Source organism: Phalacrocorax carbo, chromosome 4 (assembly GCF_963921805.1).
Source record: "Phalacrocorax carbo chromosome 4, bPhaCar2.1, whole genome shotgun sequence".
NCBI classification, from domain to species: Eukaryota; Metazoa; Chordata; class Aves; order Suliformes; family Phalacrocoracidae; genus Phalacrocorax; species Phalacrocorax carbo.
Genome location: NC_087516.1, coordinates 30,932,617 through 30,953,423, shown reverse-complemented (window position 1 = coordinate 30,953,423; position 20,807 = coordinate 30,932,617). Strand labels below are relative to the sequence as shown.

Here is a 20,807-nt window from a genome sequence, read left to right as displayed (position 1 = left end):
GACCTGACCATGACCTGATCCTGACCATGATTTCTTAACCAGTCAACGTTCTTCTATGACAAATGCACCGAGGAGCTAAACTTCAAGGCACAAAATGGCCACAACTTTCGTGTAAGATAGTGGTGATTGGATACAAATACAGAGACCACTTTCTTTTCAGTGCCTATTCATTCCGGGCACTGGGTTCATTTCAAGGGCTATCACACAGACCTTACTCACCACATTTTTCAGTTTCTCATCTACAACAACATAAGAGAGCAAAAACAAGAGATATGCTTTATCAGTTAAAGTAGTGGCACTGTTGTAGATGCAATGGTCTGGGGATATCAGCAAGCTGTGGCTTGCAGGGAGGTAATATCCTCTTTCAGCATAGCCAGCACTGCTGGAAAAATGAACATGTTTTCAGACACACAAGTCTCCCCCAAGTCTGGAAGAAAAGCAGAAGCCAAAACATCTCTTTTACACAAGTGCAGAAGTCCTAGCCAGAAGCCGTCCCAGTCTTCTGTACAGTATTAGTTGGTCTAATTGAAGAGTATCACCTTTCCAACTCTGTCTCTCATTTGTAAAAGCCACTATGACATTTGACATATGCGATGATGGAGATGAATTTAAGACCTTTTCAATTATATTTTCTTTGTCCTGCAATTTCATGCCCCAAGGAAACAAATAAAGTGTCAAACTCGCATGTTAATCACACTGAAACAACCGTAATTTACTCTGATGTATAAAATCCCCCAGATTTTCAAAGGAGAGATGCTATCATATGCGTACTTGTTTTGTTCCACTTCACTGAACAGACACTCTCCCTTATGCTAGATGGAAAGTTTAGCAATGGCAAATGTCAATTTTAAATGATTTGATCTGAACACTACATCAGATCCCATTTCAGCTATGCTGTGGGGGAAAAGAAGGCCAGCAGTATAGCCTCTTACTTCGCAAAACAAACCATCCACACCAACACCCACGCTAGTGTCTTCCTCAAAGATATAATCCAAAAAAGACCAAAGACATGACCGTCCCCTGCAAGCATCATAGACTCTTGGCACATGTGAATGCCACAAATCCTTGCTGAAATGCTGACCAGGTCCTCTGCCCCAACGTCATCTTGGGAGACCGAAAAATAACTGTCACCAGGCATGTATTACAGGGTCTAGACTGATTAGGTGTCCCTGCAGAACTAAGTGGTTTGTTTCTAACCCATCTAATGGAGTCAGTGCCATCTGCTGACCAACAGACTCTTCAACACTGTGTGTTTCCCAAGCAGAAATGCAGAGCTCCTGCGCTTGCACTTGCTCTGAAGTTTTGGATCCTTAGAGGCTGTATGTTACTATGCAGAAAACCAAGGGAGAGTATTAGTGGGGGTTTTGACATTTACCCAGCTGCATGAGGGCAACCACTGTCTTCTCACCCAGCCTTCCCTTCCTGCAGACCCTTCGCCCTGAAGGGGAAGGGGGCAGAAGAAGGGCACTGTGGAGGGCAGAAGGCAGGAGCTTGCCAGCCCCGCATTCAAAGGCGCAGCCAAACTGACTCCATCTGCAGGCAGCATAAAGGAGAAACGGGTATCCCCCAACACAAAGAGCAAGTGTGGAGCCAGCCAGCTGATTCCCACCCATGGCAAACCCAAGAGAGGAAGTGGAGGGAGGCTGGAACAATGGTTGTCTTTATCATCTGTGGAGTCATGGGCATGGGGAACCACAGAGGCAGATGGACCTTGGCTGTGGCTGTGAGACAGCCCCCTTTGCTGTGACACCCCACAGCTTGCTTTGGGATTGCTCCTATATGGACCTGCCTCACTAAACACCTCATGCCCTGGGAGGGCACTCCACAGGACAGGTAAAAGGCAGATGGTGTTTAACCCTTGCAGAGAAAACAGCTCAGGCAACTGAGAAGACACCCAGCTACACCTGAAGAGAGATTATACACGGCTCCAAACGAGATGTGGTTAATCCAAAACAGACAACATCAGAGGCAGGTGGCAAGAAGACAAATCCAGCCAGCTCTCTAGCCCCCGCACATCCCACTCTCCAAGAAAGACATTTACAGGATCTTCAGGCAGGACAAGCATGAGCACCTGGGCTGATCCCCTGCTTGTGGGTGGAAGCCAGCAGATCCTCCTGCAGAGGGTCTTCTTGCAGCAGTTAGCAATATAACTAATTGTACTTTGCTTCCTTATTTCAGAAGCAGGCTTAGCAGAGCAGATTCTGCACATGACCTCCAAAACAAACATGTGAGAGCTACCCTACACAAGCAAGTGCAACACTCCCTCATAGCAGCAGGTTGGGGGGAAGTAACGTACCTTCCAGAGACAGAGATGCACCTTCCTCTTCCCCCAGCCGCTTTGTTTTCCCTTGCTGGGGCGAGGAAACTCCAGCCATGCAGAGGCCACTTTTCCTGCCTACCAAGCAGCCTTCCCTTTCTGATTGGCATGCCTCACTTGCTAATACGGCCAATAGAGGCATTTGTCAAAGGCAGACACGTAGCCGAATATAATTCCAGTTTAGCACACATACTAAATGGCCACAGCATGCTTCTTTCCATGGGTGGGTATGATAGCTTTCCAAATCCTCTTTTTCTGGGAAGTCATTGCTTTGGTGCTTTTTCTGTTGTTTTGGAATTTGGGGTTTTGTTTTTTAAGGAGCACCATATGCACTACAGCAGTCCAGTCACTCATCTTGAAGCACTATGAGCAACAACCTGTTCTGGGTGATTAATTCATTTTATTACAGCACATTGATGTACTGTAGTCTCTTATACCTAAACTTCCCACCACAGAAGGAATTTAGGCAATGTGCTAATGAACAAAACCAAACCCAAAACCCGGAGCATGACTGATCTAGCAGGTTTCTTTAAATTAGAATGGTCTAAGCTTAGCCCAACTACCTGCTAATTCTTATTCAAAGAAGAATACAGAGAACAGATAAATATATGTGTGTACACACACAAAAGCAGGATTTGCAAAAAAAGAGCAACTATTTGCCACAACACTTGTCAGCGTTGAGATTTATACATTTAGACTGATCCTTACTCCTACTGAATTACTGCCTTCTTCCCTCTAATTTCCAAAATTACTTATTAACCAGCTGTTCCCACAGTTAGTTTTGTCAGCTGTTAGACACATAAATAAACAAATTGTAAAGTAAGTATGGAGAACGATTAGAAGGAATGAAAAAGCACACTAGTGCATAGTGTATTCAAATTCAGCTGTCATTCATCCAGTCTATTCCTTTAATGGCTTTTTCTTCTCACTTCTCTTTGCTGACATTTACATTAAAAGGTGCAGTATCTTTCAACTTCCATTTTGAACGAATGTTCCTTGTAATGAGCAACATGGGCCTGAAAGCGTGTTTCCTGAAATGCAGTGAAAAGGTAGTTTTAATGAAGAGAAATGAGAAAACTAGAGAACAGTGAATTGTTTTGCAATCTGAATTAATGCCTATTTGGAAAAGGCTCAACTGAGGAAGGAGATGCAAGACTTTTGGCAATGCAAATTCTAATTATTTCAAGTCTTGGCAGTAATTTTATCAAATAGTAGCAATTTCATTAAAGGGTGCACTGGTAATCATCTACACAAGGCCTCCAGAGGGGAAAATATACCAATAATTGCATAATTATTTTATCATTGCTCTTATGATGGACCACATTAAATACCACAAAGAGGAGCACTGCTTTTTACTTTCTCTAGGTATTTAGTTCAGTACTTTTTCCTAGAAGATTACAGCAATAAACAAGACTTTCAGATAAATACACATGTTCACCAAATTTTGCAGAAAAGACACAGCTATCTTTTATGTCCATATTACTCGGTATTCTCTTTTCCTTCACTGAAAGAACTGTCAGATTCATGAGAAAAATGCTGGTTTTAGTAATAAGGTAGCTGAAGTATTTATATTGCTCTGTTACTGAAATACAAGTCACTGCATCACGTCATGCATCCACATGGCACACAGATCCATTTAAGAAGCAGGTTTTGGAGCATTTCCATATTTCTCCATACAAATTAACTTTACCTATTCAGTGATTTTTAATAAGCCTGCAATAAGTTAGATTTCCTTTGTCTAGCTAGTGCATAAACTTTGCTCCTAATTAGGATGTGGTTAAAAGATTCTTGTAAAAGCATTGTCTTACAGACAACATCAGATCTAATAAACACACTTTTAATGTGTTAGTATTAAAGAAGTACCTTTGCACATGGCTTCTGAAACTGTGATTAGGACAATGCCTGGAGGATTCATCAGCAGGTTCTTCAGAACCTCCTAGGGTGAGCAAATCTCGCTAACATCCAGCAACATCTATCACTGATGTTGTCTTGGAAGTACCTTGAATATAGACTTAGATATTTTTCTGCCAATCCAGTTTTGTTTCCCCAGTCATCTTCCGGCGAGGAGGTATGTAACTCAGCCATTGAACGTAATCTCCAATATCGGCAGAAGTCACATTTATATATTTTGCTTGCCAGTTGTACTGTCTTTCATAGTTTACTAAGAAGTCCTATCACAAGTTGCATATACATGGCATATATGTAGGTACCTGCTTATTGAAAAAGTGGTCCTCCTTCCTACCCCAGGAGAGAAACACAAGAGGGCATCACACTGTGGGCACAGCCTGAGTACCTGAATCCCATTTCAGCATTGCTTCTGACAGTATCTAATATATGGGAGGAGACCAGAAATACAGGGTTTACTTCTGCTCCTTCCATTTGACCTCTTTTATTATGCTGCATACCTCAAATCCTAGGTACGATGACATTAGCATTACTGCAAAGTCAGCAATTTTATGTATAATACCTGGAAGTCAGACGTGCTATGGAATAGGAAACTTCAACAGCTTGTGTTACAATGAACATCACTGGGAGGAAGCTTTTATTTTGTTGAATATAACTTTTTAACTTTGAAAAGAAATTATGTTATCCTCATCCAGGCATAGAAAGCAGCTCTATGCCATATAAAATAGCAAACAAAGAGTTAGGCAGCAAAAGTAAAGTAAAGAATTAGGCGGTCACTACGCAGCAGAAACTGAATGCCTCAGTACCAGGTCCAACTGCAGAAGAGCATCTAAGGCATACGAACAGAACCACTTCAGGTAAAACTACCATATTAAACTGCAGATTTAGTTTAATATTACATTAAAAGTAAAAATGCAGCACTTCTATAATGCCTATTTTCCTTCGAAAATATAAAAATATTCAACACTGATTTTGAATATAACACAACATAAATTAACATTCACACCTCTCCTAATCATTAAAAAAAAAAATCAAAGGCAGAAAAATTATTCAAGCCGTGCATTTGCTGCCAACATTTTAAAGATAATCACACTACTGAATTCATGGAAGTCAGTAACGGAGCACCTCTGGGCAGGTTGTTCCACAGCAATAAACCAGCCTTTGGCATCTGGAGTTTCCTAGCAGGTGCAGAGAAAGTATTTTCTGTGTTTCAGTTCATTCAGTACAACTCAGTTAAGCAACTAGTCCATTCAAAGAGGAGCTACTCATCAGGAGTTGAAAAAAAAGGATGAATGTTTCTTTCCATTGCCATTCTAAGAATAAAAAGAGGATGAGATGGACTAGTTCTAAAATTTTTATAGAACAGAGATTAGAAACCCCAGTTTTGACTACAGATAGGCCTTTCAGACATTAATTCTTTATTTCAAAACATTTCTCAATGAGTTTTTTCTTCTGAATTGGCTGGCTTCTATGTGGTGCTATTTATCTAACGGAAGAACATTTCAGAATTCTCACTTCCTTCATTGTAATAGACACAAATCATCAGTAAAAATCAATTATCTAATACAAGAAATGTCAACACTTTCTATTTTCATACTAAAACACACACATGAAGAATCAGAATAAGTGTATACATAACAAGCTACATAATTGCTTAAATACAGGCACAGTGATTAATCAAAGTAAGGATAACATTAAGTGCGAAGGCTATATTTAATTAAAACTATCTCAATGGCAATAAAGGAGGTTAAACCTTTCTTTACAAAATGATTAAGTAAAATGCAAAACAGTTGACATGAGGCTTACTGTTGGGTGATTTAAATCATGATTAAAATCTGATTTACAATGCTTTGAATCAAATTGAAGCACAGCACACAGGGAGGTAACTATTTTGTTAAACCTGGAAGCTCTACATTTCTTATCTAGAGTCAGACATCAATTGTACATGTCATACCCTGAGGAAATGCAAACAAGTTGGAGAGGGCTGAGAAGAAAAAGAGGAGGAGTTGTTACAAAAGATGCACCTAAAGAAGAGGCTGAAGAAGTTATAACTGTTCATCACAGAAAAGAGAAGTCAAAGATGTGATATTGTCAATGTGTAAAACACTTATAAAGAGGATGGTGACCTGCAGTTCACTATATCCACCAGAGCAGGGAAAAAAAAATGGATGGAATTACACGACCAGCAAGGGAGATTCAGTTATATATCAAGAGAAGCTTTTTAAGTGTCGCAACTACTTATACACTAGGGAAAAAAAAAAAAAAAAAGAGTGGTAGACCCTGCAGCACAAGTCTGCCTTAGAACAGGTTAGACAAAAGTCTGCCTGGGAAGATCTGCTCCATCTGACCAGGGGGAGAGCAGGGGCAGAACAGATGGCCTCTGCAGGTCTCCTCCAGCCTTACTCTTACAGTTCTGTAGGAGCTTCCTAAGACTTGCTGTGTCCTTAGAAACCCAGCTGCGGGAGGCAGGTGAATGCATGAGAAAGTCAGAATTCATTCAGCAAAGAATGAAGCTTCCAGTCCTGAGGGCTGCAGTCAAAAACTTCAACACGTGACATCAGTGCAGCCATTAACTACTGAGCAAAAATCAGAATAAGAGAGCCAAGTGCAAGTTTTTAATCTCACAACAGCCTTCAGCAGAAGCCCAGTCAGTTCTGCACAGCCTAGGACCATGAATACCCAAAACACTTCCATTATACAGCTCATTCGGATCTTTCTCCTCCTCTGAAACATGCAGGCTCTGAATGACAGGTTATAACCAACAAGTTTGATTTCTTTTTCCAGTGTGGCTTTTGCACTTCTTTAAAGGAAGTCCACTCCATGTCATGAAGAGTATGTTCACCCAGCATGAGTGGAGGAGCACTCAGCTTAAGACAGTTACTGACGAGAAAAGAAAGGAGATGTAGCACTAACCTGGCATTTGCCAGGCTTCCAAAGAACCTATGAGAGATGCATCTCTCTGACTTTCAAATTTCCCTGCAATAGTTTTCATCTCTTCTTAACTTAAATCAGCCCATGCATCCTCTTTATCACTTAGATTTACAACCGTCAGTGCCTAGTTGACCAGCAAATTCTTCTCCATATGAGATATCCAATAATTATGTTACATGACTACTGACTTAGCTGTCAGATGACATTTAAAATCATAGACATTTAATGCTGTCAGCCTCTCCAGTGGCAAAACCCCCTGTACCTGATAATTTTACTAAATGATGCATCTTTTTATTTACAATTTCAAGGACTGATCCGTATGGAGCAGCTCAGGAGCTGCATAGCATGGTAGCAACATTAGAAACTCTTCTGTTATTTACACGCCTATAAGAGATAATACAAAGATAATACAACCAAGAGCCTTACGTGGTGCACAAAAAAACCCTGCTGTGACATGAAAAAGATCATTAAAAATCCATTTAAAGGTATATCTGAAAACCTATGTTTTCAGAATAAATCAATATAATCCCCAGGAGTAAGTCCGCTGAGAGATTAACGTTTACTGTGCTTTCTAATTGGTATACCCTAGAAAATAGGAGTCACATTCCCCCTTCAAACACAGATGTTTACACTCCTCTTAAGCTTTTATCACTAACGGCAGCAATCTTGGCTGGTGGACAAACAATACACTTCGGTTGCCATTAGGTTTGGCGTCTGGCCAAGGAGACTACTCACACACGTAAAAATATGTTCATTTATGACTGTTTTCAGGATTCATTGTCAAAGAGGGCCCTTTCAGAAAAGCCCGTCTAGTTTCCTAAAAGTCACTGAAAAAGCCAAACACAATACTTATGCAGTAAAATAATATAGAAGAGTAATAATTTTAAAATCCCTTTTATGTCAAGTCCTAGTAATTTGCACACCCATTCTCTTTGGATTTTCTTAAATAAATGTCCAAAAGATGTAACACACTGAAATCAGGATCACCATTTTCATTAGATGCCTTTCATCTCTCCCCTTTCGCCCAAGATTACAATGAATACCTTAAGTTCTATTAAAACTGAAGAGACCCATCAGGGGGAGCTGAGTTTCTGAAGGACAGGAACAAATCCAAGTTGTTTCTTGTGCAGGGGAATATTCAGAAGGACATTCCGAAATTACAAAAAGGCAAAGTTTTATACTTAAAGTGAGAGGGTACTTACAGTAAATGCAATGCATTAGGATATTAGACCTCATTTCCTCTAGCCATTCTCTGAACAGCTGAAAGAGACTTAAGGAAATGAGTCAAAATCCTGGAAGATGTTTATACTAGATGAAAAAGAAAACAACATCTGTAAAATCATGTGTCACACACACAGAGCACGACAATGTGCAACGCTTGATCTCTGCAATGGCATTCATCTTCACGGACAGACAGAGAAAGCTGAAAAGTGGCTTAACCTTGAGCAATTACTGCCTCTCTTCTACAAGATTGATATGAGATTAGATCGCTTGTCATGTATTGTAGATAAACATGTATGTTGTTGAAACTCCTTGATGCTGTGCGGCTTTTGTTTCACCCAGAATTTGTTATTCCTTACCTTCAGATTACACCAGTGTTGACTGAAAGTTCAGGCTAGAAAGCAGCTTTCCTTCAAACTACAAATGCGTAATATTTGGTATTTAGTTTGACAGCTCCAGATATGCCTTAAAAATCTTTCAAATTGCTTGCACTAACAAAGAATTATAGTTCAGACAGAAATCCAAAGAATACAGAGGTATCATTAGAGTCTCTCAAAACAGATCAGAGAGAGAAAAGGACAAGTTTCACTACAAGAAACTCCTACTGACTGAAACATGACTCACACGTTCCTCCTAAGACCTGTCCCAGCTCATGTTTATATGTGCTAAAGACATATCCTTTCCAATTCCACCTCTGTCCTGGTGCAATAGGTTCCTTCTGGAGGTGACTCAAGAGCCTTTGATCAATCCAGGCACCTGCAAAGCATTGTTACTGCTGGGACAATCAACGAAGGGTTTCTGGGACGGCTGAAGCAAGGTGGAAAGCCCACAGAGAGCCACTATAACCCAACAGTACTACAGCTGCAGTCATCTGCCAACATGAGGCTCCCTCTTGCAAAATATAAGTGCGTGGAAATGCCTCCAGTCTCTATGAATGGTACTTAAACGAGATGCAAACAGGAGTCTCACGTCTTGCCAAACTGATCACATTCTTTAATATAAAACCTGAAGAAAAATCACTTACGCACTTGCTGGGAGAGGGTTCCCAGTTGTAACAGAAGGAAAAAGGGTCAAGTATTGAGCAATCTTTGACACTTCCACTCTGCTCCTGGCAGTGGCCTTGGGCCACATTTCTGTGCAGGACAATCTGCACTGCCACAGGGGAGGGAGGAAAAGAAGGAGAGAGCAGAGATGGAAACCTGGGAGTAGGGAGGGCAGGGTACTCAGACTGTTTGCGGGGGTCAAGGCAGTGACTGAGTGACAGCAGTTAGAATCCTCACCACGTTCAATCTTCCTCCTTCAAGCCTCCTCCCTCCCAGCTGACAGGTGCAGGAAGCATTATGAAAACAGACATTCTTCCCTCTGGGCACAAGGAAAGCCTCCTATTACCCTGTAGCTGACTGAAAAAAAAAAAAAAAAAGAGGCTATATTGATGGATGCCGAAAGGAACCATGTCCAGTCTTCCATGACCACAGGATGAAAAAACCACAGAGACTCTGGGAGAAATCTAGGGGGTAGAGGCCAGGACAAGCTTTGGGGGAGGGCAGGAATGGCACAGAGAAAAGATTGTTCCAGAATATTCCATGAAGGGAGGACTAGGCAACCCTCAAATGGAGGGAGAAGTGAAAGCGTATGTTAGGATGCAAGAAAACCAAAAAAGTAGGTAGAGGCTGTGGACAGAAGAGATGAATGGTCTACCCGCCAAGAAGCTACATTAAGCTGTTTCCTACATCCTCCTTCCCTATTTGCAGCCAAAGAAAGAAGCTCTTGACTAAAGGTCAATGAAAGGTGCTTAATATAAATTTGTATACTGATAAACGACAAGATAGATCTCCATAGGGACTGTGGGAGATCATCCAGTCCAAGCATCCACACTGACGTAAACCCAAAAGTAACCCAGGGTCACACTAGCTCCAGAGCAATCCAGCACAGCAGATCAGCTCTGCCCTGCCTGTCACTTCTGCTGTCCCCTGTGCCCCTGCCAGCACACAAACCATCACTCTGATACCTCCTCCAGCACAAAACTAACCCTGAATACCCCTATGTCTGTGTGATACACAGATGATGTGCATATGTACCCCAAGACAGTTGCCTTTTGTCTGACGTGCCCCTGAGGTGAAATGCCTCCCACAAGTAAGTGTCTGAACACAGAACCAGAGGAAGGATCTCAAGAAAGGTTCCCACCTCGCTTCTCCAGTACTCTGGTGTCTGCACCTCACGACTTCGAAGAGATGCTGCTAGTCTGACCTGTTTCCCAAGCTTTTCTTAAGGACAGTCTAACTATATGATGAAAGATAACTTTCAAGTGCAGGCAAGAAATACATGAAGTAAAGAAAGTTGGTGGGTATTAATAATTCCAACTTTTTTTAAAAATTTATTTCAAGGAACAACCCATTGCTAGAGACTTTCCCATCCCTGGGGGCACAGCACTAGCATTTTGCAGACGTGTGTGGGTATTTCTAAATAGGAAAGTCCAAATTGTCAGACATCACACTCTAGTTCAAGATTATCAAGAAAGAAAAGGTAGAAAACTCAAAAAGTTATCTGAACAAAACTATTAACAAAAATGTTCATAAATCAACTACTGCCCCCCCACACACACACACACATCCCGAAGTAAAGTGCTTACAATGAAGAAGTGTAAATTATCACTACTGTTACTTCCTGGTATTTTAGTTTTATTTGCTCCCAGCAGCATGGGAAGAGACACGCGGAACCCTCCCTGGCTGCTCTCACAGAGCCCTGCAAGGCTCCTCTCTGTTGGTGGCAGCAGATGTTAAACACCTACCGCAGTGCTTCACTTCCCTGGATCTTCAGCTTGCTCTTAGATAAGTAGCAAAATAACCTTTCATGTTATCTGCTTTCAGGCTTGGGTGCGTAGGGCCAATTCCATGCTGGGTGTAACTCCTCACGCACTAGCAGCGATCTCCTTACGGCACCTTCCTCTGTACACCTCCAAACGCCTCTTAAGCCTCCAAACCCTGCGACGAGCTGCAGGGCAACTCCGAAAGCCACGTGCAAAGTTGGCCAGCACTGCAGCCAGATGCTGTATTTAAAATCACTTGCCCCGTGTGCGAGGGCGGCGATGTGAAGCAAGGAAACCCCCTTTTAGCAAGGAAGTGGAAGGGAACCTTTGCATTTATACCCGACACACCGAAGTTTTAGCACTGACAGACACCCCCCACCCAAGGCCTGAGCGGCACCGCTCGCCCTCCTCTTCAACGCGGAGGACCGGCGGTGCCGGAGCAGACCGGCTCTGGTGCCTCTTCCCGCCGCGAGCCGCCTGCCCGGCCCCTCCGGACCGCGGGGCACCGACCCCGGGGCGCCGAGCGATCGGTGAGTGTGCGTCCCCCCGGGGAGGCTTCACCTCTGCCGGGGAGCGCTGGACACCTGACGGCGGCGGTTCCTTCCCTGCCTATTGTTCAACGAGCACTTAACCGCGGGGACATTTTGTACTGATTACCCGATAGTTTATTGTCAAAACAGCCCGGTCCGGGGAGATTTGGGGGGGAGGGGGGGGAAGCTCCCTGCCGGCCCCTATCCCAACCCCGGATAACCCCGCACTGCAAACAAAGGACTTCTTCCCCCCCCCCCCCCCCCCCCCGCCGGCGGGGCGTCCGGCGAAGGCGGCGAGGGGCGATGCCAGGGAAAACCCCCGGCACGGCGCTGCCCCCGGCCGCCCGCCCGCGGAAGGAGCCCCCCGGCGCCGAAGTTTCCCCCGCAGCCGCCCGCCCGCGCCCTCGCCCCGGTCCCGCCGCCCCGCGCGGGCTCCGCGCCCGCCCGCGGCTCCCACCTGTGGGGAAGAGGCTCAGCAGCAGCACGGCGCGCGCCAGCTCCCGGGCGAGGTACGCGCCCTCCATACCGCCGCCGCCGCCCCCCGAGCCCGGCGCGGCTGCCGCTCGCGCCGCTCGCGCCGCCCGCCGCCCAGAGATGCCCGAGCCCCCGCGGGAGCGCTGCGGTGTACAGCCAGCTCCCGCCGCGCCGCCGCCGCCGGCTCCGCCCCCGCCGCCCGCCCCGCGCCGCTCCGCGGCCCCCCGCGGCGCCCTCCGCGCCCCCGCCCCGCCCCGCCCCGCCCCGCCGCCACGGGGGTGGGCGCAGGTGAGGAGCTCCCTCCCGCCCCCCGCACCCCGACAAAGGGGAGCGTCCTGGTTTGCCTCGTGGGGCTTACCATAAAGACCCCCAACACCCCACCCCGCCCCGAAATAAAACGATTTGGAAAAGAAAGAACCCCGGTGGCCGAATATGCACACAGTGCTGTCACGGGGGAGGGCTCGCCCCTCACCGGGGCAGCGCGTCTGCCGTGCTGGGTGCTGCGAGGGGGGACGGGGGCTGTGGGGCTGGGTGAGCCCACGGGGCAACGCGGTCCCGGGCGGCGGGAGGCTGCCGGGCTGGGCACGGGGCCTGGAAACTGAGGGCGCAGCCCTCAAAGGGCAGGTACAAAACCTGCCTAGCTCTAAAATCCTCACTGACGGCTCCTGAAGGTGCCACAGCAGAGTCTATGTGCGCCAAAAGCAACGCTTCTGCCCTGGCTCGCACCGCTGAGGTCGCAAATTGTGCTCGCTCTCGGCTGTCACCTATTAAGGGTCGGTCGGAGCACAAGAAGGGAGACTTAAAAGTACATGCTGTGACACAGAAGAAAGGACTGAAAGAACTGGCCGTTTTGGTACGGAAAAGAGAAAGCTGACAAGGAGCTTAAACATGGAAAAGGTTCCTACAAAGAGGATTGCGAGCAATTGTTTTTCATGTCCCTCAAGGGCAAGATAAAAAGTAATCCATTTAGTTCTCAGAAAAAAAAAAAAAAAATAGCTTAAATGTTAGGAAAGCACTCGCAAAGAGTAAGGAGAATTTAGACTACAAATGCATTGCGGAGAAGAGGTTGTGGAATCCCGCAGAGGGAGTTTTTTAAGCACCAATGAGACGATTGACAAGGAGGATCTGGGAACACTTGCTTCTGTAGCTGCGGAGCTGGAGCAGAGCTGCTCTTCAGGCAGAAATAATACAAACTACAGCAGTGTCTGACTTCCACTCGGCTTCGTCAGTCAGTGTTAGATGCTGCCGAGGTGAAAGAAAGGTATATCGGTGACCGACCCAGGCAAAGGAGTCATCGATGCACTCACCAGCTGCGCTCCGCCCAGGTGTCCCCAGGCAGCGCACTAGCGGGCAGGTGGGGGCAGGACACACACACTCTCAGAAAACCCATACTAACACCTCTGGATGCACAGAAAGATGTAGGGGACACATGGCAAAACCTTCACCCGTGGAAAAGCATAAATGTAGACTTCTTGAAACGTGTTGGTACAGATCAGAAAAGTTATTGAAGGTAAATTATTCCTTTTTTTTTTTTTTTCTTCATCTTCTTTTCCTTTTCACTCCTGTCAGATTTTTTCTAAGGTTAATAGCACTGTCCCATATGGTCCAGCATGAGATGAAAGTCTTGTCTTATGTGTTTAAAATGGCTCTCTCATTTCTTTACTCTCTTTCATCTCTGACAGCCAGTCTCTTTTGATGGGCGAATCCTTCCTCTGCTGCAAAACGGAATACATTTTTGTTAGCATACCAACAATCTCAGAATTAAACATCATTTTGAAATCATATTTCTCACTAGGTGCTAGCCTCATCAAATTCATTCTAGGTAGAGGGAAAAAATAGCTGAAATACTTAAAATTTTGGTACACTCCAGATTTTCCAGTTGTCTCTGGGTTTTGTTTTTGTAGGAGAAAAAAGGGGAGTTGGAAATTTTTTATATAAATACTTGGAGCATTTACAGTTTAATTTCTTAAAGATGCAAGGGCAGCGCACAATGCGCTTTGAGAGGTTTCCACTGAAACACTATCAAGGAACATGTGATGTTGTTATTGTGACAGGTTTATCCCTGTGCTTCTTGATTAGTGCTCTTTCAGTTAGTGGCCTGCCTTTATGCTCTACACATCCCTGGTCACATGAAGCCAAACTCCGCGTGGCCCTGCATCATGTGCCTCATTTTCACGAGCATTAGCTGAATGTTAGACATCTCAAAATCAGAGTGGCAACAGTATTCTCCGTGTCCTTAGCCTGGCTATAAATAGCTACAGTAAGTGGGAAACAAAGGTGATTCGGTTTTAACTTTGCTACTTATTTTATTTTTAATAATCCTAATGATAAATGCAGTTGCCCTTTCCACCTCTGCCCAATGTATTGCATTGAGTGCTGTAAGTTCTCTCATCCATATTCTGTTTGCATTACAGAAGAAAAAGACAGTTTCTTGAGCAGTGGAGGAGTCTCTTAGGTCTTATTTCTACCTTTTGGAGTTAAGAATGATAAGCTTGGTGAAATACATAAAACACTCTATTTGGGAAGCTCACTTCAGTTTGAAATCCTTGAAGAGATTCAACATTTATGGACCAGCTCCACTGAACAGTCAATTCAAAAGATTGTTTTTACACACACACGGAACTGCTTACTGGAGTAAACATTGAACAGATCGATAATATTGGTAAGATTAAGCTGAAGTCATTGAACAACTGGTGCCCTAACGAAGGACTCACGTTATTTCTGTATCTGAACGAAAATGCCCTTGGAAATTATCTAGTTTGATGGCTTCAAATGGTTTAGTCATTTTTGTCAGGGCTATGAAAACCTTTTTATTCTAAATCTTTACAGCACAAATAATCCGTGAGATCTATTCTATCTATGGCACAACATATCTAATGAGAAGAGAGGCAAATACACTTCTGATACTGCCAATCAATGACAGCTAGAATCCCTCCTGATAAACCTTCTGATAACAACTTCTTCTATAAGGTTAGAGTTTCCTTATTCTAAATTGCAGATTGATAGATCTTAGTCTGGGGCATTGCTGTTGCATATAAACTGGCAGTCCCAGCAAGCCAGACAGCTCCCGAATTAACTCCTCTGTGATTCATGAACGCTTTGAGAAATTATGAGAGTTTGAAACGTGTATCGATTTACCATTGTTGTTGTAAAAGCTACCTAATTGTTGGCAAAAAAGTTTGTTAAGCTTTTTAAAAGTGAAGAGTGGTTAAATTTCTGCCTTGTGCATTCATCTAAAACAGCATTTCTGAAGCGTGGGCTGTCAGGCATGTCATATGACCACTGTGCAAAAAAAAATTATACTCAGCACTCTGCTGTACCTTAATTTTAACCGACAAAACTGTAGCTGTGAATTTTCCAAGCCTGTTGTTTATTAACAACAACAACAAAAAAAAATGTGTGAAATCCGCTGGTCTAAACTGCTGTTACAGCACGGTATAATTCAGCTGGACCTGTTTTCTAGAAGCCTGAAGATTTCAGGGTGCCCCATTGCTTTTAATTTTATTAATTTCTAGTCTTCTACATCCTCACACTGACATGTAAGTGAGTGGAGAAATCTGGTGGTATTTGATAGGCATATGTCTTAAGACTTCATCTGTTGATGATAGAATTTTAATGTCTTCCATGCAGTTTAACTGAAGAAACTTCTGCTATTTTTAGCAGGGACGACACTAAAATTAACGCAGATCAAGTGGGCACCTCTGTCTCATTCCCCCCGGAATATGAGCCTTTATATTGAATCCATTCAGTCTTACTAAGGTGAGAGGTATCTCTCATTCCCTTTTAATTCAATTTTGAGAAGTACTCACTAAATCCCATTGTGCCCGTGATCTTAAATCAGCATTGCTATCCTACTTAATTAAAAGAGTTTTCCAGCCCTGAATGTCAAGAGCCTAGATATAATCGTCATTGAAGCTTGAAATATATGCTGTTTTTAAAGACATCTGGTATTATCACATGCGTAGCACACTATTGTAAAAACTGTCTTATCAGTATAAGCTTAAGTGGAAAATAAAGGCTCTAATCTTCTTGATAGCATTTTTTGTTAGTTTATAGCCTGCAATCTTACTAAGAGATTTGTCTTTATGAACTGCCAAGTATGGTTCTTGCCTTTATCGCTTGCTGCTTTATTTGCACAGACCACTGTTGAGAGCTGACTCCATGTAGCTACTTAGGTCTTTTCAAGCGTTGTTTTGTCTTATTTCGTTTTGTTGCTGTTGTTTGGTTTTTTTTTTTAAATGAGTTTAACATATCAAAATACTTGTGGAAAACCAGCTGATTTGGCTTTCTCAAAAGCATTCTCCTTTCCCAGCTCGCTGCTCTTCCCATCCTTCTCTGGCCTTCCCACACAGGGCAGCTTTGGGCTGCAAATCTGGAAAGCCTTGTCCTTGCCCTCTTTACCTGCTCCCAACTGGATATTAATGCCTCGGTTGCTGAAAACATATCCAGGCTCTGCATCTCATGACAAGAACTAACTTTGCTTTGCCATTCATAAAGAGTCCTTCTGTGTTTTCTCACAGTGCTTTGCCATATCTGAAATCTAAATAAATGGCTAGAGAGGAGTTTTGTCAGGCGTTTTTCTTCTGAGGTGATTAAAGCCACATGAGATCCAGTTGACTCCTTTGGCATTTTTGTTAAACCGCACTGTTTTTCGTATAAATTTGGGGATGAAGTAAGAAGAAAACTAAAACAAAAAAGAACTGCCTTGATTAGACGATATATGTCAGAAGCATGGTGTGGAGAACAGAGTATTGTCTTGTCTGTGCTCCCTGAGTAGATAAACTGGAAAGCTTGTTTGTTTTATCACATCTTGTTTGTCACATCACCTCTCAAAGTATCTTTCTTTAACCTATTTTAATTTATCATTATTTAGGTGTGTCAGAATTGCTTGGATCCTTTTCAGCCTTGCAAGGCATCTTCAAAGTTCTTTACGTCCCATTTTGTTTACATCTTCATGTAGTTTGCAGAAATGTGTCAGTTCCCCTTTATTCATCTATAAAACTTGTTACTAACCTGGACTGTACTTTATGGGTGAGCATCCTCTCTTGACTCCTTCTGCCAGTGCTTCTCTCACATGTCTGGGCTGGAGCACTCAGCCTTTGTCAGGGGAGCATCATATGAGCCTCCCACTCTCTCCCAGTCCCAGGCTCAGTGGCTTCTCTGCCTGTCTCCTTGTACAGAGCAAGGCAGATTTGTCACAACCCTGCCACCTCGTCTGGAACAAGGATATCAGTGTCCAGCTTTAAAACCAACTGTTATTCATTAGAATCAAAGCATTTCAGAGAAGACAGATCTTAAAATAGTAAACAGGCTGCACATGTGACCCATTTACTATTTTTCATAGATCAAGAAGTCTGGTCTCCCTATCTGCTTCTCCACAAAGCTTGTCTCAGTTTTTGCTGAGTTTTGTTCAATTCCCAGGATGGCCATGAGCGACTGGACTTCCTAGAGACCAAGGACTTTTTAGTTAGCATCTCTGCCTTTGAGTGGGTAACTCCCATCTTTAGTAAAGAAAGGCTTGCAGTTTGCTGCAGATGGTTGAAGTATCCCTAGAGCTAACAGCAGCTCCATCACCTCTCACTTCTGTCCCTGCAACATTGTGAATAACCCCTGCTAAATTAAAATGCTGTAGATGCAGTTGCCGTTCTGTATGGGGTAGGTAACCCTTACCAAGGCAATGATGCAGTGTCTTAGGGGACTGCACAGCAGGTATGTACGTATTTATGTTTTCATTACAATCTATCTTCACAGTTCTTGGTAACCCAAAGTCTCTAAGAGATTATTTTCCTATCAGTCTTATTCCATTTTCATAGAGCTATCTTGTACTGCCAGAGGCCTTTGGGGCTTTTTTTTTTTTTTTTTCAGCTATGTATATTTGCGAATGCAGTGTATATTATAATCCCCAAGCCCACAGTGCTGATAGACAGCAGGAAAAACATGCACACCGCTGGGAGAGTAAAGGGCAGTCAGAGGTGCCTCTCTGCTAGGAGGGTCATGCCCATCACATTTACCATCCAATCCTCTATCTTTTTCACCTGTAGAAGTTTTGTTCAGTCTTTTTGATAAGGGTTTTCAAACTAAGTTGGTGCAGGCACCTTTGGAAATTTCCATACGTAGCCTGTTATGTAGCAAAAGTGAGCTTTTGCAGACACTTCCAACCACCTCCCCAATGAATGCTGGCTGTTCCTTGGAAGGCCTGGAATTGCACCTTGATGAATTTGCATTTTGATGACTTAGTTTGTCCAGGCTGGATAACCAGAAAGAAAAAAAATCATTTTGTGAAGATGCCTGGGAATGAAAATGGTATTTGTCCCTGTAAGACAGGTGTTGTAAAGCATGCTGATATTAATGAGATCATCTAGCTTTAGAAAGCTTGTGAGTTTGGACCTTAAGAGGCAATATTCTATTAAATGAGAGGGCTACTCCTCCTTTTTTCTCCTCCTGTTCTGAGTTTAAGCAGAGTTAGTGGGCCCATATCTGTTTAGCATGCTCAAATTCAGTCAAATGAGTTTTAGGATATGTTTTCCTGGGACTATTTTAATATTTTTTCTCAGTTCAGTTCTTTTAGGGAGTTTGTATTAAAATGATGCATTGTCAAGGTGTTCAATGTTTATCTAGATGTTTCTGCACATTTTTCTGTATCTATGTATCTGATATGCAATATAAACAACTGCATATAGCAAAAAAAAAATATCCTAAAGACCATATCTGTTTTTTTCCTGGTGAGTTCAGCTGATTCCTTCTTGTGTCTTGTTTCTCCTCCTGAATTCAGTAGCACTGCTGGCAAACCCTTAATCCCAGCTGCCAACCCTGCATAAGGCCAGGCTCTGGCTTGTGTACAACTTCCCATGCTCAGAGGACTCTGCTACCAGGAGGTGACCCCAGCAGCTGTGCCAAGGTGCGTTCTCAGAGGTCACTAGCTCTTTGCACCTGCAATGGAAAAGCCCTGCATTCACTTCTGCCTGTCTTAAATCTTACAGTTGTATCTCAAAGCCTCCCTTCCTTGCCCCAGGTTCCTTAATTAATTGCCTATAGAGCCGTCCCCCACTGACAGGCAGCTGCCTTTGGGGAGGGAGCTGTTGTCACCTGGGAGCACACAGGACCAGTTTGGGACGGGAAAGTGTCCAACTAAAACTGAGATTTGGGATTCTTTGGGATTCACATAGAAATTACGGAGTGTCCCTTTGCCATCTGCTCCTTGTTGGAAATAATGCAAATGTAAATGTCAGTTTTGCAGCTTATGAGCCCGTTACCCCTCTAGGCATACGGCCTTTCTTGCTGAGGGGATGTGCATCCACTGGGACTCAGCTTTCACAGCTCATAGCGTGGTTTCTATGTCTGCTTCCATGCTGAACTACTCCTGTGTCATTCAGGCCTGCATTTGTCACATCGGTTTGCAAGACACTGGCTGTGAAATAGGCTTAGGAAGGTCCTGACCCTTCTCTCCCTAATTCTGTCCCCTGCTGTGGCACTTTTACTTGCTAGCTCTTTGTTTTGCTGCCACAGTTATTTTGAGGAACCACAGAAAAGGTTATTTTTCACCCCTAATCTAGTCCATTCTCTGGTTTACTGTGTGGCTTTGCAGACAGGTCTGCTGCCAAACTGAGGGAGGAAAAGTGATGAGAACGAGCAGTGAGAAGGAACTTACACTGGCTTGCTGCCAAAGCCAGCGCCTCACAAAAGCAAACCCTTTTATTCTACAGGAGCTGGCCTTTAAATACTGAAGTAAATGCCTTGATGCATCTATCTGAACCCAGGTATGAAGGTACTTACAGGTGATTTCCCCATTGTAGATGGACACCTAAATAGCCAGGGCAGTTTAAACAATGCAAGGCAGCAGCCGGCTCCTCCTAGGAGTGGATATCTTGGTTATCTCGGAGCTATTTCCCCTGCCTCACGTCAGCTGGGTGATTGTTCTGTGCCCAGTCCGGGCTGCTGCTGCTGCCGCCACCTTTATTTATCCTTATATTAAATGTTATACAAGATGTCGGTTATAGGTACAATCTGTTAAATGCATGATCTCTGATGTGTTACCAGCCCTCCCTGTACAGCCCACATATGGCCCATTGTTAACACAGATGTCAGCCCAGGAACAGCTTGCTTATCTCGCTACACCTCAGAGAGCTCTCCTCTCCCAGCTTTTGCTCGAGTTCATGTGTCAGAAGGATCATTTGTTTGGGGCTTTGGGGATGAAATTAGTATAGCAATTAGGATGTGGCTGTGGCAAACGTCCACTCATTAGTCTATGACAACATGCACTGGATTTATGACAGTGACAAGAAGTCAAAATAACACGCTAGGGTAGCTCCTTTCAAAGGCAAATTTAACAGGTGCTGTTTGTTGAATCTGAGTCAGAGTTTCAACCTGGGGTTAAATCTTGGGGCATTATTATCTGTAGCACCTCGATGCCATGTTAATAATTCTCACCGCACAACCACTGTACAGCTGATAAGAAAAAATATACAGAAAATGTTTTAAATAATATTTAGAATTCTTCTTTCATCTTCTTTCACAGATGATTTCTCAGTTTCTCTAACATGATCATATGATGAAGCATGAGTCATTTTGACCCTTAAAAGCCTGGAAGAACATTAGCATCTCAAGTTCCTTTCCAAACACTTCA

General features: G+C 43.7%; 1 protein-coding gene across 1 annotated transcript in view; it reads right to left on the bottom strand.

Moving 5' to 3' along the window:
* KIT (KIT proto-oncogene, receptor tyrosine kinase) overlaps window positions 1-12,383 on the bottom strand; it is a 57,297-nt gene extending 44,914 nt beyond the window's left edge. The window contains exon 1 of the mRNA XM_064449453.1: window positions 12,168-12,383. Within this exon, the coding sequence (XP_064305523.1) occupies window positions 12,168-12,234 (67 nt within the window). The 5' untranslated portion in view covers window positions 12,235-12,383. The remainder of the gene's footprint in view (window positions 1-12,167) is intronic.
* Between the last annotated feature and the right edge of the window lie 8,424 nt (window positions 12,384-20,807).